Source organism: Trachurus japonicus, chromosome 7, assembly GCF_045865225.1.
Source record: "Trachurus japonicus isolate A0001 chromosome 7, Traja_1.0".
Lineage (NCBI taxonomy): Eukaryota > Metazoa > Chordata > Actinopteri > Carangiformes > Carangidae > Trachurus > Trachurus japonicus.
This window is the reverse complement of record NC_140913.1, coordinates 28,414,156-28,437,154: the sequence shown is the minus strand read 5'-3', so window position 1 is coordinate 28,437,154 and position 22,999 is coordinate 28,414,156. Positions and strand designations below refer to the sequence as shown.

Genomic DNA, 22,999 nt, shown 5'->3' with positions numbered 1-22,999 from the left:
TATTTTCCTTTGTGTCGGCACATTTGAATAAATGCATACATGTCGGGCTGTTGCATAGCTTACGGCCATTTGCGTTTCTTCACTTACTTTCGGTGGCAAATCTATTTTTACATGCCCGTGTTGTGCTTGGCTCTGAAGTATAGCTGAGCTGCAGAAGTGGATGTAGGGAAGCAGTGTTTTTGTACCCCGAGCGAAACAGGAACACGGAACAATGGCATTTTCCCCTCCATTACACCAGGCCTGGCTGTTGCAGTCTCTGGAAGAGGGCCTTCCCTCCACTGGTGCTGGGTAAACAAATGCCTGGACCGAGGGAGAGAGGCAGAGGGAATAAGAAGAGAAGGAAGGAGCCCAGTGAGACAGTTTCCCCCTCAGAGTAAAAACCAGCGTAAGAGGGATTTGGTCTGAGGATTGGAGGCTTTTTTATCTGAGGCTTCTTTTTATGAAATATGTTCGGATTGGGGAAGGAGAGGGAAGGATGTGAGGAGGGACCACAGAGACCCTGCTGACTAATCAGAAGGCAGAAGTGAAAGTCCTTTTCTTGTCACATCTGGGTTACTCTGAACTGAGTGACTCGCTCCGGCTCCAGCGTGAGACCATTTTTCAAAATCCACAGTGTGTAATTTTCTCAGGTGTTTGTGCACCTGTGTCCATGGGAGATAGAAAAAAAATGATGCCGTGTGCACTTCATGTTCATGTGTGCAGACACTTGTGTTCCCATTAAGAGTGAGTTACACCACCTGCATTTTTATACCGTAGTACAAAGAAAATACTTAATGCACCTTCAGTCTCTCCTCATTACTGCTCTGTTTGCTTCTCCCTCTGTGTGTCTGTCTCCTTCAAAAATGTAATTTGTATCATCGGCATGAGGATAATTAACACATTACACATACATAACGCATGTTACATGCATTGCACCAACTTAAAATCAACATATAATAAGTTTTCTCATTAAAAAAACACACCAGGGTTGAATTTTAACACATTTGACAACCTTAGGATCCCTGGTGATACAATCACTCTACGTTCACCTGAGGACAAGAGCTGTAGTTGCATCATTCCTGACAGTCACTGCCTCTGAGAGAGGAGTCTTACACCCTCATTTCCTCTCACTTGGACCACTGCAATTCTCCTAAATACTTATACGAGTCGTTTTCTTGCCTCCAGCTTATCCAAAATGCTGACACTTTAGCTATTAACAGTATGTGTGTGTATATGTTTAGGGATATACCTACTTTTCCTGTTAAAATTAGGTTGTAGTGTACAGCACAAATGGCTCTTTATGTGTTGAAACAATTATCAGTTTTTATTAGTAGTTTGCTCCGGAGATTTTTTTTTTGTTTGTTTGTTTGTCGATGCTGCACTGCTTTGTGTAAGCGAAGTTAAGTTTTTTTGGTCAAATCTTACCACTGCAACTGTATATTTGGTGCCTCCGGGCGCACATAAATGGATAACAACAACTACACTACACTGTGGTACCATAATACTACTAACTCTAAGAGCAATTCAAAACAAATAGATGATAAAAGTGAAATACATATTTGTTCCTTTCTTTTTCTTTTTAGGTGCAAGTGGGGAACTTCCGACGCATCATTGCCAAAGTGCAGCTCGGAGGAAGCGAGCTGGCCATCGTTGTGTCCATCGTGGTGTGCTGCGTGCTGCTGCTGCTGTGCACTGTGGGTAGGTTGTGTACACACGCTCGCCAGCAGATGATGGATGTGAGCCTGCTGTAACGATGGATGCTCCAGATGTGAGACAGATAAAAGGAATCTGGGCGTCATAGTTTCTTGCCTCATCCCTCTAAAGCGCCCGCTGCACAAAGACCTCACTGTTCCCCTCACTCGGCTGTGTGTTTATGTGTGTGTCTGTGTGCTGTAATCTACGTGCAATGGTGTGTGTGTGTAGGACAGGTGTATGGGTGGAAATTGGTGCAAGTGTGGATTTTCTCACATTTCTTTGACTCTGTTCTCAGAATCTATTCACAGAGCCCCGTTTGTTTTCTTCTCAGACTTTGAGTGTAACCTCGGTGTTTAAATAATATGTGTAAAAACATTATTTTCACATTCACAAACTTGACTCTTCTGCGAAATGTTTCATTTGCATGTTCTCACAGTCAGAAACATCCATGCACTTATTTTTCACAGTCTCGCCAAATGTTATCTTCAACTATTTCATGATCTTAAAATCTTTCAGGCCCATTTTCGATCCTGTTGTTACATCCTAATTCACTGGAAGCTACTAGTGTAATAACAGCCTTGTGTCTTTTTTCCTCAGCTCTTGTAGTGTACTGCACCAAGAGTCGAAGGGCGGAACGCTACTGGCAGAAAACTCTGCTCCAAATGGAGGAGATGGAGTCTCAGATCAGAGAGGAGATCCGTAAAGGTGTGTTTACACAAGAACGCACACAAACACTCTCGTCTATGAGCTCTACTATCACAGTGCGTTAGACCACAAATGATGGTTTGTGTCTACTGACAAGAAAAAAGGAAGACAAGGAGACAGAAATATTGACCACATATATTTGTGTATGTGTGTGTGTGTGTGTGCCAAATGTGTGTTTGTTTGAGATTTCTTTCTGCTATGAAGTGGGAGGGAGATACAACAGTTGACAGATCTGTGCCTAGTAAGCGTGACTCATAAAATACAGAGTCTGACAAATGATCAGTCACATGCAGACACACTCAGTGGCCACATCACCTCTGCTGTGTTGTCTACCCTCCAGGAACAAGGCCTGTGTGTTTGTGTTTGTGTGTGTGCGTTAAGTTCACTCTGTCTGCCCACTATATATGCGTGTGTGCGTGTTTGTGTGTGCGTCTAGGGCATTAGAGTAAAGCCGTGTGAAGGCCACTGCACGTCTGAGCACCCAGATTTATGGCGTAGAGATGGAGGGGGACGGATAGAGAAAGAGAAATGGAGGGAGGAAGCGATAGGAGCGGGAGTCAGGGCCGCGAGTCCGAGGAGGAGCCGAAGCGTGGGAGGGAGTGGAGGAGAGGAGAGGTTATTTAGTCAGAGGACGAGGATAGATTTGTGGCCGAGTTCAGGGTGAGTGTGCACAAAAAGCAAGGGATAGTTCATCCGAGAGGAAAGATGTGATAAAAGCTGCAGAAGGGGGGAGGGACACAAGCGATGGGAAATTGACATATTCCAGGTTACAGGGATGGGAGGGATTGTCTGAAGAGTGAGGCAAAGAGGGGAGGTCTGGTATTCAGGCCTGCGTCTAATCAGAAGTTGACGGTGTGAAGTGAATGGTAGTTTAGAGGACACTTCAACGAGCAGGGGGGATAAATAACCAGGAGGAGTGATGAAATATGCTCTAAATCCCCCTAGGTCTAGTATTGCCTTATTTCTGCACAAGCACAGTCTGAAGAAACTAACTGGCACTGTAACCTAAATACGTCTCTCATCCTGCAACAGGAAGCACTTTTCCATAAAGGGATCTCCAGCGTCTCATTAGAGGAAAACATTATCCTCTCCAAGAACATGCTACCCAATAAAGTGGCTAAAATATTAGCACGCAGATTAAAGCCAGTGTGTGGACATGCTGATACTGTCTCTGCATATAAACCCCAGCCTGCACACATGTTTTGGATGAGGGCCTCAGACTGGATTTTGGCTGCTCTGATTTGTCGCTTGGTAAATATTTGTCTGTATGTGGTGCTGAGCTGCACAATCTAGTGAAGAGAGTGAAGGAGAGAGAGAGAGAGGAAAAAAGATCAGAGGATTTGCGTTCGGTATATTTAGTACTGAACCAGAACATGACACTAGGTCTAGGAAATTAAATGATACAATTCAATGATTCACCCGAAAATATCTTCCACTGAAATCAGTCTCTCAGATCCCACTGCAGCTTCGGAGAATTTGACGGTTATTGCATTAGGCTGTGAACAGATTCCTGAGTCATTTTCCTAAGCAATAAATGAAGCTTGATGAGCCAGATACAATAAGGCACTGTGAAACGAAAACAATCCCACGATTTAGGAGCCTTTGGTTGATGTGTTGTTTGTTTGTTTTTTGTCCTTTTTTTTTTTAGGATTTGCAGAGCTGCAGACGGATATGACGGACCTAACCAAGGAGCTGAATCGCAGCCAGGGCATTCCCTTTTTGGAGTACAAACAGTTTGTCACACGCACCTTCTTCCCCAAGGTGAGCAAACCTGTTTTTTTTCCCCCGCTATCTGAGCCTAACGGTGCCATTTTTCTCAATGGGGTTTTCATTTTTCTCCCTCCCGCCCTAAACGTCCCCATTTCCCATTTCCCACCGCTTGTAATATGCAGGATAAAAATTCACCTTGGAACTTTTAAACATACAGTTTAGCCGTCTAGCGAAGTGTATCTCTGTTTGGCACCCTGCTGCAGAGTTAATGTGTTCTCTATAGGTAAGCATTTTTCTGATGTGCGATCCACCCCGAAGGTAGACTGTGGGTCTATCTGTGGGTGGGTGTTTTTCCACCGGTACAGACAGACACAACTCAGCGGGCTTTGTCTCCCAACCACAGGCATGGACTTTCAAGGAGACAGAACAATGGCGGGCACTGTGACAGGGAAACTTTCCCCCCTGATTTCTCAAAACACACTCATCGCTCAGCTCACACACCCACACAGTTTTGCAAGTGCACATGCTCTTGTGCAATCGCAGTCTCGCTTGCTTTTTGTTGCGCTGGACGCTGAACACTGTTTTGGGGTTGTGAGGGAAGTGAGCGGGGAGAGCGTTGAAAAGTCACATAGAGGGAAACATAAATTCATGCGTTGCTGCTTTCAGTGAGTTTTTTTTTTCTGCTAAGACAGCAAACGATCCACTCACAGCCCTTCTTGTTTTTTCCACGAGAGCTTCTGGTTGTCTTAGATTACACACACACACATGCACACACACACTCACACACACAAAGCAGTGTTAGACAGACTTAGACACAGTTAAAATACAAGCCAAATGTTGCTGTCCTGAAATGACAGACTGCATTGAAAGGCTGCCTCTTGGCTCTGGGTCAGTTTGTCTCTTAAGCCATTAAGGCTCGTGACGTTTTGTGCCACAGTGTCATCTTTCCTTTTCATGGCCAGTCAGGGCCTATTCAAGGCCTCCTCAGGAAAATTCTGCCCTTTGGTTCCAGATGGCAAATTCACCACCAAAGTCTCAAGGCTACCGCTTTTTTTTGTTTTCCTTGTCTATCTATCTTCCTGTGTTTATCACAAGAGCTGACTTTGTATCACAGCTTTCTGTGTTGTTTATGTGTTTCAGATGTGTTCAGACTACGAGAAGAGCCTGGTCCAGCCCGTCTATGAGAATGATCCTCTGGGCCCGAGGGCGCTGCCAGAGACCCACCCGCTGCTGCAGGACTGGCAGGTGAGGGGTTAAGCCATTAGGACGTTGGGTTAGGTTGCACTTCCTTCTGCCAGAGTGCCTTGATTTGGGTCCTTTTTTTAACTCCCCTGCTTCTCAACTAGGTCACACTGAAGCTTATTAAGGCGTCACGGTGGGCTTGTAGTTGATGAGGAGTAAAGAAGGGGATATTGTGCGTGTGTTTTTTTGCCACTGTGTGGTTGTTATAGAGCGTGAAGCTTGTCAGTATACTGTATGTTTTTGTGTGTGAGGATATGTGAATGTTAATGCGCGTAATTCAATGGCTTCCAGTGAGTGATTTTCAGCTTGTCAAACAACACGCAGCCCACGAAGTTGCGGGTTGTTGACACACTTCCCACTGGCTTTTGGACAGCAGCAGTATGCTTTTCATTGAAATCCATCTCTAGTTGTTTGTTGTTTTGTGTGTGTGTGTGTGTGTGTGTGTGTGTGTGCGTAATGGAAGGGCAGACGGGAGTGAGAGTTATAAGGGGAGAGTGGGAGAGGCAACGCGCACTTTCACACACTCTTGGTGCGAATGCATGCCGAAAGTGGAAACACTTGCATGTGTGTGCGTGTGTGCGCGCATTAGAAAGAGAGAAAGTAACGACTGCAGCGCTGGTTTTGGGTCGGCAGCCGGGGGAGCCTGTCTAACGGTGATGAAGTGCCTTGGATCCACTTCGTCTTCCCAGGAAGTGTTTTCCAGGTCACAGCAAATAAATCTCACAGGCGGGCATTTATCTTAATGGACACCCCTGTTCTCCTTCTGTCAGGCTGCAAACCACACCATATGGCTGCAGTCCAGAGGGAAGACTCCATCACACTGCTGCTTAGTCGCACCCATAGATAGGCCATACTCATTAAGCCGACTCGGCACATTTAGAGACAATCACACACAGTCAGGGACCGGAGCATGAGATACAGAATACTGTAGAGGGGAACCAGAGAGAGGGATGAGCCCGAGGAAACGAGAGGAAGAGCCGCGATAGAAAGATGAAGTGTTCAGTAGATGGGTCACTCGAGACGACGAGAGGTGGCAAAATGGATTAGGGAGAGCGCAGCAGGTGTGTAATGCAGTTGAGGTGAAATCACGCAGAGAAATAACTGTTTCACACCCGGCCCCGCCCCCCACCCCACTCCCCCTCTCTGTCATCAGGCCACCAACACAACAAGACCTAATGTTGAAGAAGGCATCACCATGTTCTCCACTCTCCTCAATAACAAGCACTTCCTGATCACATTCGTCCACGCCCTGGAGCAGCAGAAGGACTTCGCAGTACGAGACAGGTAACTTGAATGTTGTGTGTAGTGTACTGATGAATTTGTCTATAGCTAATTGTTGTTGTATTGTTTATCTGTCTGAAACAGCTCACTCCTGAGAATGAGACCCTGTGTCTGAATGAGATTACCTCTATAAATAAAGGTTATATTTAAAAAAGATGCTTCAATCAGCACATGTCTGATATATTAAAATACATCTTAAAAAATATATATTAAAAAAACAATTTATCCACAGACTCATCCAGGTGATTGCACTAGGATTAAATTAACCCCCATTTTTGCTAGGAAGGATGATTTTATATTGAATAATAATTGATCAAATGATTGCATTTCATCTGAAAGGTGTTGCTTGTACTCTCCAGCTACTATTTTAGCTCATTATTTTGGTTCATGCACTGACAATAAAACACTCATTTCTGTTCAGTAGCCTATCAAATGGCGGATACAGCACAGTTAGCAACCAGCTAATGAACAACATTTAGCATTAAAGCTATTGAAGATCCTGATTTTGCAGGAGATGGTGGAGACCAAAACAGAGCTGAAAGGAGAGACAGAGAGAATAATGGGCCTGCAGTACGGCCTCATCCTTCAAACAATAAAGCTGTCGAAACTGAAAAATGAATGCCAAATTTATTTATTACGGCCGTTGTACTGCATGAAATTACATTATATAGTTGTCTCTATTTATTCAGTGACACATTTTTTTTTGTTTTTTTTTATGCTTCTCAAGCAGAATTGTCGGGATGTATTTATAGCTACGATGTTACAGCACACCACCATGTATACTTGGTCATCACTCATTCAACTGTGGTGTGTGAGTTAGTGTGTGTTAGTTTCCCTAAAACTGTCCAGTCATTGTGGGAGTCAGGGAGAAATTCCAGAGGCAAGACCGCATCCTTGTGCCAGCACAGCGTCAGCACCAGAGTGACTGATGTAGCCTCTTTCTCCTTGGATTAAAGGGGCTTTGTTAGGGAAATCCCCTGCACCTCTGGATGTAGTCACCCAGACACTCCCTGCATTAGATCAGGGCTTTATTTGGCGCTGCAAGTCGCAGGTGCCGTGGGGAGGGACTGAGGCTTGTTGTTGTTCCTGTAATGTACGTTTTTTCCCCTCCACTGTGACTGACCACACATGTTTACAGTGAGTATGGTTTTGCTCATCAGTCTCGGCCGCTAATCTGTTTACCCATCCCTTCAGATGCAGCCTGGCGTCTCTGCTCACCATCGCCCTCCATGGTAAACTGGAGTACTACACCAGTATAATGAAAGATCTGCTGGTGGACCTGATCGATGCTTCGGCTTCAAAGAACCCCAAACTGATGCTGCGGCGCACCGAGTCTGTCGTGGAGAAAATGCTGACCAACTGGATGTCCATCTGCATGTACAGCTACCTCAAGGTGAGGATGGAAACGTGGGAGGCTCAGCAAAATAATGAGAAGGGGAATTGGGATAGAAAAATGATTTACCCCGGCTCTGATTTTTTTTCTAACCCCACCCTTCACATTCTTCAGGAGACAGTGGGTGAGCCTTTCTTCCTGCTGCTGTGTGCAATCAAGCAACAGATCAACAAGGGATCCATAGACGCCATCACAGGGAAAGCCCGCTACACCCTGAATGAGGAGTGGCTGCTCCGCGAGAATATCGAGGCCAAGCCACAGGTTTGAAACCTCACATGTTTATCATTCAGCCTCCAAATCCTCCTTAGCAGAGCTCAGAGGTCAATGTCAGAACTGCAAGATTTATAAAGCTGACTGCTAGAAAGTTTCAACCTTACTGAAATACAAAACTCACACATTTTTCCACGGTATGAGATGTAATTGTTCTGTGTTTGCTTTTGCAGAACATCAACGTGTCCTTCCAGGGCTGTGGCATGGACTCACTGTCTGTCAGGGTCATGAACACAGACACAATCTGCCAGGTGAAGGAAAAAATCATAGAGGCCTTTTATAAAAACCTGCCATTCTCCCAGTGGCCGCGAGCCGAGGATGTAGACCTGGGTAAGAGCACATTTTCTCTGATTATTTTCATCCTCTCCCCCTGCCCAGCCCTCCTAGATATAGTAATCTCCTTTGCAAAAGGTCAATTCCTCTCATGAAGCTCAACTAACCTGAGGCTGCAATATAATAAATGACAGAATGCATCGAGGAGAGTGTACAGTCATAATCACAAAGAGTTATTGCTTTCAAAAGCTGTGGAGCCTGCAGAGCTGATTTGATTAATGGCCCGAGAATATTTCCACAGGTCGTGACACGGAAAGTTAGAGCGCGGCGGCTGCCCTCTGTCTCACATTATATTCTCTTCCAAATTTAGGATGAAATCGTCTCATATCGCTTCCTTCCCTTCTCTCCCGTCTCTTCTTTTCCTGCAGAGTGGTTTGACTCCGGTAGCAACAGCAAACTTCTGCAGGACCTGGATAACTCCTCGGTGATGGAGGATGGCCGAAAGAAGCTGAACACGGTCTTCCATTACCTGGTGAGTGTGTGTGTGTGTGTGTGTGTGTGTGTGTGTACTGTATGTGTGTGAGATGGACGACTGCAGTGGGTGTACCTGTATATCCCTGATATTGTAACAGCAACAGCAACAGTGCGGATGTTGAGGCTGATAATTCCTTGTAAACGGTGTCACTGTCTGTTTCTCCACTATACATTTAGTCGTGTGGTTTCCCTCCTCAGCAGATTCATGTGAAAACATTCACGTGTGAGTTCACAGTCTATTGTAATGCACTACTATACTACGGTGCATAAATTGATTATGAATATACTTTGCATTTATAATTGATATACATATTCATGATTTTGTGAATGTGTACTTGCATAAACATCAATTAGAATAAATCAGATTATTTACATTTTTCTAAATAATATTATAGGCAATTAAATGATCATTACTGACATATGTTACAATTATTCTACAAATGTTAAATATAATTGAATGAATAAGAAAAAGGTGTTATTTTGAATAAAAAGCTTTTCCTCTTTCTTTTATCCTACTTTGTAGCCATTGCCAACAACTTAGTAAAATGTACTGAAATCCCATTAAGAGTGTTTTTATGTGTGTGAGTGTGTTTGCTTATGTCTATGTTTATTTATGTGCGAGTAAACAGACGCTCTGTGTCCCTCGACCTCTGACTCGTTACCTGTACTTGTTAAGTGTTGTGTTTAGTTTTTTGCTGAGCCATGGGGACAGAGCTGTGAAAGCAGCGAGCTGCAGCGTGTACTAACAGTCCTGGTTCACTGACGAGGCTGTTCAATCCATTTCACCACGGGCCGACTTTAATGGGCCCAGCCAGCCTCCTGCAGTTCAGCCACCACTCTAGATGCACGCAGGGCCAACACACAAACATAGGCACCTCTCAGCACCACACTCCCCTGGAGGGCATGCTTAACGATGCTGTTCTGGTGCTCCCCGACTCACCCCTGACCCCGTGCCCTCTGTCCTCTCCTCGTCTCGTCTTTCCACCCTCCCTCTCTCCCTCCCTCACTACCTCCGTCTTCTCTCCCTTCACAGATCCCAGAGGGGGCATCACTGGCCATGAGCATGAAAGACAAGAGAGAGAACACCCTGGGGAGAGGTACGTCACCTTCAAACGCTACCCGCTCCCTGTCGCTTTGTCACCCACACTCAACCCGCCGCTTGGATAAACACACACGCTCACTCGATCACAGGAAACGGCACATGCTTAGTTGATCGCGGGAACACGACGCGCTCATGTAAACACGCATGAAACCGCACACCCTCTCTCATCCCCACAAGACACAGAGCCCATCTAAACACACTCGCACCTAATAAATCACAACACATTCTCTGCTGCTTCACGCAGGAGGACTTGTTATGCTGTTGCCTCATTCAGAGCTCTTTCTCCCCGTTATAGATGTATTCCATTAACAAATGTCAGGTTGTGGGGAAAAAAAAGCCCATTGGCCCATTGTCCAGCCTCAAGCTGAAATATAATGACTGCTCTGCCTGTTGACAGATGAGTTTACATACAGCCATTAATGGGCTTGTCCATTGGTTGTCTAGGGCCTACCTTACATAATCAGTACCAGAACAGAGCTCAGTTCTGCTCAGGCTCTGTCCATCAAAGCCTCTCCTTTCATTTATACTGGGCCAAAAATAGGCTTATGTGGACCAAACCTGGCTTTGGCTTCAAAGCATCAAGGGGGTGTTATGAGACTGTAGTGCTCCCTGGCTAATATAAAACACTGTCCTGCCTGCCTGTGATCAGTGTTGAGGGTCTGGACTGAGGCCCGCTGGGCAGGAGCATCTCTGGCAGAGCCGCCTGTAATGAGAGCACACTCACTATGTGTGTGTGTGACTGTTCATGTTCGTGTGTGTGTGTCCAGTAACTTACAGTATTTGTTTGTGTCTGTGTCTGCATCTGAGCTGGTGTTTGGACATGCGTCTACATGCATGCTCATATCTGCTCATGCATGTGTATGAGCGTGTTTGTTTGTGTTTAGATCTATATATAAACCAGCAAAAAAAAAAGGTTTAATGCTCCTTCCCAGCGTTGGCCGAGCATTACCATCTCATTACACCGGCTCCAGAACCAATCACAGACTCTGTGTGTCTGTCTCCCCTAATCTCTCTCCTTTCTCTCTCCTTTCACTCGTAATCTTTCTTTTTCATTCTCTCAGACAGCTCCCCTCCCCTACCGGCCCACAGTCCACCTTAATCACTTTCTCCTCTCGCATGTACTCTATCTCCCTTGCTCTCCTGTCAATCTCCCTCTTGATTTTTTTTCTCTCTCTTTCTCTCTCTCTCTGTCACACTCCCCTGTGCTCCCTCCTCCTGTTTCCTCTCATTCTCGCAGGTCTCCAACTTGCTGATTGCACATTGTTTCATGCTGTGTGTTTCTTTTCTTGTCTCCCTTCCCTTTTAGTCAAAGATCTGGACACGGAGAAATATGTACATTTGGTGAGTATCTCTCTCCCCCCTCGTTGCCGTTGGTAATCACAATGTTTCCTGAAGTGGTCTCTGAGTTTATTGCCAGAGCTTTTCCTGTGTGTGCCAGTGTTAGTCAGCCAGGAGCAGGCCTGACAACAGAGAGAATGGGGGTGAACGGAGGTGAAAAGGAAAGCTGCTGAGAGGACATGACAGCACTAATGCTTCTTAAGCTCTTTTATAAACGTCAGCCAAGATATGGGCCCTTTGACTTTAGAATAATGAGTTCCTGGGAACACAATTTGCCGGGTGAATAGTTAGTTTTACAGGACACCTCTTTGGTCCTTTTTTGACACAAGTAGGTGGAATTTGGCTGCTTTTTCTCTTCCCTACCCCTATTTATACCTGTATGAGCAAGTCAGAGACATGATCCCACACATGGCACACAAAATCTTGAGAATTTCCCAACTCCTGTCCCTTCCTCAATTTTGTATATTATTCAGTTTGCAAAATACCCCGATGTGATTTCTGGATCATGTGTCTGATGCATGAAACTGAAAATTCCCCTTTTGGCAACAGAGACAGTAGAGACAATAGATCATTCATTTGGCTTCTCCTGAGGGTTTTTTTTTTTCAAATTTGTTTATTGCGTCAACCTACAGTATGTGCAACATATCGACCTTTGGCTTCTGTTGTTTTTTTCTAGGTCCTACCTCATGATGACCTGATGGAGAACAAGAGGTCGCACAGACAGAGCCACCGCAAGAAGGTCCTGCCTGAAATCTACCTGACACGCCTGCTGTCTACCAAGGTAACCAGAAACAAGAGACTGTTTATGTTGCCAGCAGCTCGAACCGACTCCAGTTACAGACGGATATCTATGTCATCGTTCCATTTCATGTTTTTATCACCCATATTAGCCTCAGGAGCCGACTAGAAATTCCATCACATGACACGAAACCATGTCTCTGCGTATTTATGAGCCGCCTTTTTTTTCTTTTCCTCCACAGGGAACTCTTCAGAAGTTCTTGGATGACCTCTTTCAGGCCATCCTTAGCATCCCTCCGGATCGGCCCCCTCTGGCTGTCAAATATTTCTTTGACTTCCTGGAGGAACAGGCCGACAAACGGGGCATCACAGACCCAGACACCCTGCACATCTGGAAAACCAACAGGTAGGCAAACCAACTCTGCGATTAAAGTCCCCTTTGGTCACTTCACTGTGCAAGTGCACGGCTTTTAAAACGCTTATCTTATCTCCCCGGGTGCAGTTTACCTCTGCGTTTCTGGGTGAACATCCTGAAGAATCCTCAGTTTGTGTTTGACATTGATAAGACGGACCACATGGACGCCTGTCTGTCTGTCATCGCCCAGGCTTTCATAGACGCCTGCTCCATCTCCGACCTGCAGCTAGGCAAGGTGAGTCCATCTATCAATTGATCTACTTATTATCAATTCAAGAGATTTCAAAGTCTGTCAGTGTGAGCTGCCTCTGAGTAAGAATTCAGACACTTATGATTCACCGTCTTCCAATAATATGGGAGCTTTTGGAGTAAACAGGAAGTTGTATATTTTTAGCTGTTGGCTACATTTTGAGCCTCTAGTCATCCACAATTTGGCAAACTGGAACCATTATAACTTAGCCAAATGAACAGTTAGCACTTCCTGTTTACATTGTACTCATCGATGTACAAACTAAAACTAAACTAACTCTGAATTACTTTGAGAAAGAAAGAACAAGTTCTGAAGTTTTTTTCTATTTATAATGGATTCGTGTTCATTCACTATTCGCTCCATCCAGCTCTTCATCTGTCTCCCTCACCCCCTGGGGACACGAAAACTTCAGATCTATCCTAATGTAACGATCACATCCACTTGATTACTGATTAAATACATGATTAAATAATGGTTAGATATCAGTCTACTCATCTACCCACTGTTCTGTCTGTCTATGTATATATCTATCTAACACACACACACGCACACACACCTCCCGAGTCCCCCTGTGAACCCTCATCCCAAAGCCTTCAGACTGTCAGCTCCATCTACCTCTGCTCATGTTATTTCAGCCCAGTCGGCTGATCCAAGGTCATGAGCACCAGGGATCTCTTTTTGTGCTCGGCTCAAATGTGTGTGTGTGTGTGTGTCCAGGCGTGTGTCTTTCTGTCTTTGTATGTGTGTGTGTGTGTGTGTGTGTGTGTGTGTGTGTGCGCTTGCATGTCAATGTCCTCACTGCTCACAAATCCGTCTCATCCCTCAGACACCGTGACCCTGAGCACGCTCTGCTTCCTGTCTCTCTCTGACTGGCTTCCTCCCTGGAGGAAGTGGAGGACTCATCAAATAAAGCTCTTCCTTCACCGAGAAACACTCTGATTTATAAACTTCACCTCAGCGCCAAAGCCGGTTGCACTCACCATGTATATGCAGCCCGGTTTCATACACATTGATATATACACACTCGAGACTGGAGAGCAACAGCTTTGAGACTCCTCTCCACCGAGGAGCGTCTGCAGCCTCCTCATTAACATGTCGCATCTGGTTGTGCAAGCGCAGCGCTGTGGAGTCATCAGGTTTAAGGATGTGGCCACGTTTTCCTCTGTAGGAGGTCAAGGAGACTGACACGACACACTACAGTTGCTTGTTTGTGCATGTGTATGAGTATGTATGTGTGTATGAATGTGTGTGTGTGTGTGTGTGTGTGTGTGTGTGTGTGTGCGCGCGATGGCCTCGGGACAGGACAGTGAAGGGTACAGGGTCTGGATTAGCAGGAGCACAGCGGGGGTGAGAAAGAGGGGTAGGAAACTAAGCAACACTCGCTGTTTCCACGGAAACCCTCTTATCTGGCGAGATGCAGACACGAAGGGCCATAGGGTTACGGGTGAGGGGAGGGATAGCGGGGGGGGTTACCGGGCAGATGGGTGAGCAGCAGGAAGTGATCTCGTGGACAGGAAGAGAGAGGGTTCCCTATCGGAGGGAGCGAGCGCGGCCGCAGCCTCTTCACTCCCTCGCCACCTTTAACACACACAAACACGCTCGCACACACACAAACAAACACACATCCGAGTGACACAAATAACTCATGACACATAGAAATATTAAGGTGCGCTGTAAGCACATTCAGTGATGCTGAAAGCTGAGGCTGCCCGTCTCTTTTTCCCCCCTCTGCCCTACTTTTTCTCTCTCTGTCCCTTTCCCTCTTGCTCACACGCAGCGCACAAAGGCCCGCGCTCACGCACTCGCAACAGTAGTCGCCACTTAAACCTGAATAAGCCCACAACCTCTTAGCCCCGCTACTTTTCCTCCTGCTTGAATAAGCACCAGTGCGAGAGCCTGAAGTGACTTGCGGAGAGAGTGGCAGAGGAATGAGGGAGTATTGTTTACACAGGAATGTTCCTTCGCCAGCTCCGACTTCTCAGAGTCTCCTGCTGAGTGGAAAGGAAACCGTTACCTCCTTCTATTGTCTCATTTCAGGCTGGTTTAGATTGGGACATTAACAAAAAAACTTCCAGTGTAACTGAACCGCTTCTTTATTGGGACTTTAGCAACAGTCATAGGAGAAATATTTACTTAAGTGAAAGTAAAAACAAAATGACTCTCCTCTAAAAATAAAGGTACATGTTTGGAAAAGTTGTGTAGGCTATAATTTTATCATTGTAGTATTACTGAGGCATTAGGTCCAGCATTTTAATGTCTTATGTTCATACATGTATGACATATATAGCGTATATATATTATGTTAGTAATCCATCATAAGTAAATTCTTTGTTTGCTTTAAAAAAATGAACTTTACACTACTGATTCAGGTCTGATTACAACCATGCAATGTATGAATGTTTAGACCTGATAACCTAAGACTGCTGAGGCCAATAATAGGAAATTATTAGCAGTATGTGCCCATGACTCACACTCAGTCTGCATTCATCAACACTGAGACCTCCTCTTAGTTGTGACACACCACTGACCGCCTTAGGAAGTTTGATTCCAGCCACTTCCTGTATTTAGCTGCGAATTGTGAAATTTTCATGTAATGTGCTCATATTTTTTTGTATCGGCGGCTCTGCCAAAGGCTCTGTGAGCTCTGTATCAAGCTTGTTCAGATTTGTTCCAGAGTATCACATGAGCCACACCATGCCAAACTAATATTAGTTAAAACTCTGACATAAGTGTCCTGACTGTTTGTGTGTGTTTGTGTTTCCAGGACTCCCCGACCAACAAGCTGCTGTATGCCAAGGAGATCCCTGAGTATAAGAAGAGAGTGCAGTGCTACTACCAGCAGATACAGGAAATGGCACCTCTCAGTGAGCAGGAGATGAATGCTCACCTGGCCGAGGAGTCACGGGTGAGCTAAGCATTGAAAATGCGCCGGTGTATTAGTCATCTTTCCTTTGCAGTGACACGCAATTTTTATTTCGGAATTTAATCTGATGTAACGCTTCGTTTTCCATCCTGCAGAAATACAGAAACGAATTCAACACCAACCTGGCCTTGACAGAAATCTACAAATATGCCAAAAGATACAGGACCCAGGTAAGAAAAGAGACTCTTACTTTGTTCCTCTGTATTTTTTTTTGATGTCAGATCCAGATTAGATATGTCACTCGTGTTTAAACTGGCCCGTTCCTGCAGCCACAACACCTCAGTTAAGCCCCTTTTGTCGTGTTAAGTTTCACAGATAGTAATCAGAGCGTGGCGTGGAAGATCATGCGCTTGTTGACTGCAAACAACATTACAGCTTGTCACTCAAACACCCAAATATCCTTCAACCGTCTTCACTAATTGACTGTTTTCAGGAGCGAGACACTCAGATGTGCTCCATCTCCTTTCACAACAGCCACTATTCAATGTGTCCAATCCTCTCACCCAGCCCACATATATATATATATATATATATACCTTTCAGTTCAAGCACACAACGTGCTGTTTACCTTCTCGTTATCCACCACCCCTATCTGCTTAATGACAGTGTTAAGTTGCAGCTTCATATCACTCGTTTCGCTTTGAACTAGCCCTCTTCCAGCCCCTGCTGTCCTCCCCCATGTTCTCTCACTGATGCGACTATTCTCTGGAGAGGCTTAGTCAGTGGTGACTGTGCCTTAATGGAGCACCCTCATGATAATACAGTTTAGCTGCTTTCCACTGTCATGCTACTGTACTGACGTGGGCCAGGGGCTTAGGCTCTGATTCACAGAGCTCTGTGAATGGCCCCTGATTGCCTTTTCTCTCGCCCCGGCTCAGTTCGCTCTGCCTGGTAGCACACTGCCGCTAAGATCCCCATAAATCCCACTGACATGGTGACAACTATTGGCCATGAAAAAACAGAGCAGATGTGGGTTTTGTAAATATGTGAAGTGCAAAGGCTTTTGTGGTGTGGAGGCATGCATGAAGGCAGGAGGAGAGGTTGAAGCACTTTCACTTGCTCCTCCGCCGCTCTCCCGTTCTCTCTCGTTCAGCTTTCTATGTCCAGGCAGGTGGCTGATTTTCCTCCCCTCTCCCGGAGAGACGGATGCATGAATGCTCGACAGCCACTGAAAGTCGTCTTTGTTGTGTTTTCTTTCTCTACCCTCCCTCCTCAGGTGGTGAACGCTCTGGAGTCTAACCCCACTGCACGGCGCACTCAGCTGCACCACAAGTTCGAGCAGGTCATTGCCCTTGTGGAGGACAACATCTACGAGTGCTGCAGTGAAGCCTGAACCTGCCAGTCTCTTCTTAACTCCTACGCCGCCTCTTCCTCCTGCTGACAGCTGCCTTTTTTTCTCCCACCCACCCACGTGGTTTCTTGGGAACGTCGGGCCACTGTGGAGTTCGCCTTCTTAAGTGTCATTACTATTCCCACGGACTCTAACAAGCGCGAAAAGTGGCAGAGCAAAGGACTTAAACCTGCCTCTCCAGCGTTAACCATTTTGCAAGGTGTCCCCCCCCCTGCCTCCCTTCTCATCTGGGAGCACCGAGCAATTTTTCCCAAAATCTTTCCCCGTGACACGGACAGAATTCCAGTCTGGCTCAGCTATGCTTTAGAGGGAATGTGTAGGAGCTTGGAGATGAGCCTTTTTTTGTGGATGTCTTTACAGTAACTGGGAGCTACAGTAAGCCCTGGTGGCAATCTTATACGCACTGAACCCTTTTCTGAAGGGAACGAGCCAATGATGCACTGTACTGTATTATAATGTCCATAGCAATATTTATAGATGTGTTATAATGCTTTCAAGTGACCTGTTCATCAAGATGAGTAGGAAGGAGCGCGATAAAACTCCTCCCATCTCCTAAAGCCTGCATCGTTCTCAGGTGTGATCGGTGAAGATGGGTGGCTCGCTCCCATCGGTGCTCTGAACAATACGTCCCATTGTGCTTTGCAGGTTGATGATGGGTTGAGGAGGAGAAAAGAGAGGAATATAAATGACTGAAATTAATGAAATCAAATGTTATGTAGTTCAATGGGAAGAGCTGCATCAGTATAGAAGTGTTGATCAGTGTGCTTGTAAATGAATGAATATCATGTTGGATTATGACCAATTTAAAAGAGGGAAATTTAACATTTATGGAAAAAAAAAAGAAGTGAGCTCAATATAATCTGAAGAGAGACTGTATTTGTGATGCCAAATGACTTGTCAGAGTTTGTGAAATAAATTACAGTATTTAGGATTTTAAAGTGTCTAATGATGACAACGTTTATTGTAGTGATACTCAAAGTGCTTCAATTTTAAACGCATTTCAGCCAGTGAATTTTAACATTTGAAACCCATTAAGATTTGGCCTGCCACCCAACAGCCCACAAACCAGCATCTGGAACACGTCAGAGAGCCTTGTAAATGTTCTCATGACGGAGCGAGTGAGGGAAAAGTCTCGGAGACATTTAGCTTTGTTTTTATTGCAGGGCACAAAACAACTTCCACAAAATCCTAGCCTTTACATAACGAACAAAATAATATCCCCAAATAACAACCTCATATCTCTTTAATACACACACTGACATCCTGACATCCCTTTAAGTACATAAACACACACCGAACACACAAACACACACGCACGCACGCGCGCACACACACACATACATATACACATACACACATCCAGTCTCTTGCAGGAGGCACCTTCTCGAGTCCATCTGTTTACACTCATGTCTCAGTTGCTGCCGAGAGTAAACAAACCACTTCAGCTTCATCACCGTGAAGACAAGAGGAGAGACAGAGAGACCAGGGGACACGGCCCTGTGTGGTGCCTCAAAAACCCATGAGATATCTAAACAAATTCATGACTAATTTCAACTACGGATTCATAGATTTTATTCCTCAAAGCGCTTTTTTTTTTCTTTTTTTTTTAGGAGAGGGCATATACAGTATATAGCTGCAACAATCAGCTGAATTTGAAGTGTTAATGTGGATGAAATCATGTGGTGTGGTGTGCAGAATTAGACTTTCACCTGTTATGTGTGTGTTTCTGTAGTGGGGACCTTGGAATGTGTTCAGTTGGATCATCACACGGGCAGCACTCCCTTGATGCCGGGTTAAACTCTGTGAAGCCAGCTGAACACTTTCCATGATTAAATGGATTGAGAATACACATGCTGGCTCTTGAGTAGGTCAGTCCCACCAAAGGTGCGGTTGTGCCGCTGCAGTGAAGACACATGGAGAGGTAAGTCAAGAGGATTGGCCAATAGAACATAGTGGTGCTTGGCGGTAGAGGGTCCCGAGGTGTGCAAAGGGACAGATGGGACGTTGGAAGAGGATGAGCTGCAGGGGCGGGGGCCGAGCGAGGGGCCAGGTCAAGCGGGGGCCACCTGGCTAGAAGATACAGATGAAGTCTGGGTTTTAGAGGCGGTGGCGGCGGCGGTTTCATCATCTCCAAATGGGTTCTTTCCACAGCACACAGTGGTGATCATGCAGTTTCTGAACTGGAGGCCGAAAAGAAGAAAATACCTGAATCACAATTTTGATATGATGCCATTGGAAAGATAATTTAGGTAATTAAATAAGAGTAAGAAAAAAGCATAGTCGGAATATTAAATTACAAGTCGAAAAGTCCTGTATTCGAATCATGCAAAAGTCAAGCTATAAAGGTACTTGAAATGTAAAATTACATTACATAGAAAATGTCCCCTGTGGCTGCTCTATAATTTCATGACGTTATTAGACGATTAAATACAGATGTAACAATGCATTAGCAGCATTTCACTATTATAGCTGCGCCATGTGCAGCTGCTTAAACGCCTGATACAATTCAGTAGCTGAGGCCACTGGCTCGCAAAGTAGGGACTGAGCACTTTCCTAAGGGCCATAAAATGTCTGTAGGGCCATTAGATAATGAATACTGTCTTTAAAAATGATATGACTTACATGTACATTAACATAAAGTGATTTTTTGTGAAATTTCTCCTGCCTTGTTTGTGAGCTGTTATTTGAATTTAACTATGTGAGGCGTTTAGTGGGGGAATGTCTTTTTGCTCTAACTCCTTCCAAGTCAACACAGCTTTTTTAGTAATGGGTCACATCCCTCCCAAAGGTTGAGAGACATTTTCTTTCACGAGAATATTATACATTTTTAATGTAAAATGTTAACCTGAAAAAGTAAGCTGTCAGACAAATAGTGTAGTGCATAGTAGTAGTGGGGTAAGAACTATACAGCAATAAGTGCCTGTAAAATGTTGTGAAGTGGAAAGATGGAGCCATATAAACTGGAAGTAAAGTACAAGTACCACTGAAGTGCTCCCAAGTACAGCATGTACATAGCTGGGGAAAAAAAAAATCAAAGAATAACCAAACCAGGATGTTTGCTTGACATGCCTGTCTGTTTAGCAGGATGTAGATGACTGGGTTGTACAGAGCAGCACTCTTGGCAAAGAAGGCAGGAGCAGTCATGAACACTGGTCCAAACTCAGTTCCCTGATTGGCAAAGATGTACCAAGCCACGGTGGCGTAGGGCACCCAGCACACCAGGAAGGAGATCACCATGACGATGACCATACGTGTCACCTCTCTCTCGGCTCTCTGGGTGGTTTCAGACTCCTGCTGCTGGGCCGCAGCCTGCGCACAGACAGATGCAGCTCATTAATTTATTAAAAGGACTAATCTGTGATGCAAATGTGAACAAAGGGTTAACCTATCACTCATACATTACACACACACAAAGAGAAATACATGGACTAACAGTAGAAAACAATGTGTTACTTATTACTTATTTCTGGTGCTGTTGTTTGCATCTATAATAGGGTCAAACTCGGCCGTAAAACAAACAGCTTCCCATTCATCATTTAGTCAAAATCTAAAAGAATATATGCAAATATATACAAATTGTGTCAGCCTTTGAAACAGAATAGCAGAAAATATTCTGCATTATTATTTTTTTTTAACTATTTATGCCCTCTAATACATTATCGATGGTGTGATGCTATTGTAAATGAGGGCATCAGGATGACACAGTGAGCAGGCAGACTGCCCTTCAGCCTGAGGACCTGGGTATAAGCTGCCATGTTGGCAACAATCTGCCCTCCTGAAGTGTCCTTGAGCCATTAAATCCCTCACATCTCCGGAGACTCTGTGCTCTGTGATGCTCTAACCCTCCCAGAGGAGGAGGAGAAAGGTAAAACGAAGAAGAAAAAAAAAATCCCTACAGGGATAAAGCAAGGCATCACATCCTTATTATTAATATTACATCCCACAGCGGCGTCCTTACCGCTCGGACAGTGCAGAGCAGGCGACTGTAGCAGAAGAAAATGATGAAGAGGGGGATAAGGAAATGGAGGACAAACATATAGATGACGAATGAGGTGTTGTTGATCTCAGGCTTGGGAGTGTAGTAGTCAATCCCACAGGAACACTGCATTCCCTCTGGGATGTACCTGCATCCACACATGATGATAATCCCAAGAATTTCTATCAACACTATCACACAGAACATTTTGCTACTACATGCAGAATGTGCCTGAGGTTCTTTTATTGTGTAAATGATCAGCTTGGTTGTATGTGAATGATTTTAAAGGCTGGTGAGCACAGAGTAGTAGACTACACTGTAGAAACATACAGTACCGGGACCACCCAAGGAGAGGAGGGACAGCACAGGTCAGGGCCATGATCCATGTGAAGCCCAGGCCAGCGACGGCATGTTTTTCCCCAAAGCGGAAGTTGGTCATTGGTTTACAGACCACAATGTAGCGTTCAATAGCCAAAACCACCAGAGACCACAGAGCAATCTCCCCTGAGACATGAAATAAGTTTACATTCAAATAAAGCACATTATCTTCATTTAAACAGTTGTAATTATGATGTTTTAGAAAATAAGCATGTTTTAAATGTATTTGCAATTATGAAAGAGCCTCAAAAAGGGATAAAAAGAGGAGAATCATATAACACATCTATATCCCATTCCCCACTGTCTCCCTCTCTTACCTCCTAAGGTGGCGAAGAATCCTTCAATGTTGCAGCCGGTGACCCCTAAGATGAAATATCCATGCAGGGCTGTGTAGAGAGTGACTGTGAAGCCCCCAACGATCATGAAGAGGTCGGCCACGGCCAGGTTGAGCAGGACGAAGTTCAGCGGGGTCCTCAGCTTTTTGTTTTTGACAGTGACATAGAGGGTGAGGAAATTGATGGGGAAGGCAGTGACGACGAGGAACAGCATGTACGCAGCTACAAGAGAGTACTTCCAGGGCTCGGCCAGGTAGTACTGTGGGTGCTCAAATGGGCTGCGAACCAACCCAGTCTTGTTAGACATGGGGACATAAAAGTTGGGTCCCTCTGTGCCATTCATGGCTGCTGTTAGTGATGTTTCTCTCTTCTTTTTTTTCTTCTTCCTCTGAGACCTTGACACCAGATGAAACAGTCTGTGCCTCTTCTTGGAATAAAATAGTAGGGGGGTTAGTCTCGTGGTGCAGCTGAAGTGCAAATGGGGGAGAAAGGACAGATGGAGGGACAGATCTTGAGGAAGTAAGGTGTGCTCTGCAGCCCCCCGAGGAGGAGCGGCACCTTTTTAACAGGCCAGGCGGATTAGGGATGCGCAAGGAGCAAAGTGTTAGCAGAGATGGAATTAAGACACTCAATCTCCAACTCTCTCTCTCTCTCTCTCCCACGTTCACACTTGCATACACACACAAAGCGTTACAGGAGAAAACTCCAGGAATAGCTATGCAGTATGTCAAGCGTTTTCAAGGTGAGAGGTTACAGCCGAGGCTATCCAAACCCCATCATTACTGTCATGTGCATCAGTGCATCATGAATGAGAGGAGAGGAGAGGAGGGAGTGGGAGGATGGCAGAAGAAGAAGAGGAAGAAGAAGGAGGAAGCAGCCTATCTGTGATTTAAACCATTGAAAGTGGACAAACTACAAATGAAATTTCTCGAGCAATCCAACTTATTTGCATCCGTGAAAGCCTAATCCCTAACCACTGCATAATGCAAAGCTCAACTCATAGCCTTAAGTGTAATCAGAATCAGTGGGGCATACCGCTCATAGCATGCACTCTAACTCACAGAAACAAATCCTAAAGTTCACTCTGACAAAGTAAAAACTCAAGTTGTCT

General features: G+C 45.1%; 2 protein-coding genes across 2 annotated transcripts in view; one reads left to right on the top strand and one right to left on the bottom strand.

Moving 5' to 3' along the window:
* The window catches only part of plxnd1 (plexin D1), a 61,117-nt gene extending 42,980 nt beyond the window's left edge, over window positions 1–18,137 (top strand). The window contains exons 20-36 of the mRNA XM_085782688.1: window positions 1,563–1,677; window positions 2,272–2,379; window positions 4,028–4,140; window positions 5,230–5,334; window positions 6,485–6,615; window positions 7,807–8,005; window positions 8,120–8,266; window positions 8,449–8,605; window positions 8,977–9,080; window positions 10,116–10,179; window positions 11,491–11,525; window positions 12,199–12,303; window positions 12,503–12,666; window positions 12,763–12,910; window positions 15,690–15,830; window positions 15,944–16,018; window positions 17,065–18,137. Of these exons, the coding sequence (XP_085638814.1) occupies window positions 1,563–1,677; window positions 2,272–2,379; window positions 4,028–4,140; window positions 5,230–5,334; window positions 6,485–6,615; window positions 7,807–8,005; window positions 8,120–8,266; window positions 8,449–8,605; window positions 8,977–9,080; window positions 10,116–10,179; window positions 11,491–11,525; window positions 12,199–12,303; window positions 12,503–12,666; window positions 12,763–12,910; window positions 15,690–15,830; window positions 15,944–16,018; window positions 17,065–17,181 (2,028 nt within the window). The 3' untranslated portion in view covers window positions 17,182–18,137. The remainder of the gene's footprint in view (window positions 1–1,562; window positions 1,678–2,271; window positions 2,380–4,027; window positions 4,141–5,229; window positions 5,335–6,484; window positions 6,616–7,806; window positions 8,006–8,119; window positions 8,267–8,448; window positions 8,606–8,976; window positions 9,081–10,115; window positions 10,180–11,490; window positions 11,526–12,198; window positions 12,304–12,502; window positions 12,667–12,762; window positions 12,911–15,689; window positions 15,831–15,943; window positions 16,019–17,064) is intronic.
* A 936-nt stretch (window positions 18,138–19,073) lies between these two features.
* On the bottom strand, window positions 19,074–22,420 carry exorh (extra-ocular rhodopsin). The gene is made up of 5 exons (XM_085782687.1): window positions 21,871–22,420; window positions 21,511–21,679; window positions 21,158–21,323; window positions 20,269–20,508; window positions 19,074–19,379 (listed from the first exon to the last, which is right to left on the bottom strand). The coding sequence occupies exons 1-5, from the start codon at window positions 22,229–22,231 to the stop codon at window positions 19,251–19,253; spliced, it is 1,065 nt and encodes a 354-aa protein (XP_085638813.1). The 5' UTR covers window positions 22,232–22,420; the 3' UTR covers window positions 19,074–19,250.
* Window positions 22,421–22,999: the final 579 nt, after the last annotated feature.

Excerpts from the sequence above, each read along its gene's own strand:
- exorh (XM_085782687.1), bottom strand. The coding sequence starts at position 22,231 with ATGAATGGCACAGAGGGACCCAACTTTTATGTCCCCATGTCTAACAAG. Across the intron at positions 20,509-21,157 it reads TGCTCTGCACTGTCCGAGCG|GCTGCGGCCCAGCAGCAGGA; the intron begins GTAAGGACGCCG and ends GTCTGTGCGCAG. Across the intron at positions 19,380-20,268 it reads ACATCCTGCTAAACAGACAG|TTCAGAAACTGCATGATCAC; the intron begins GCATGTCAAGCA and ends TTCGGCCTCCAG.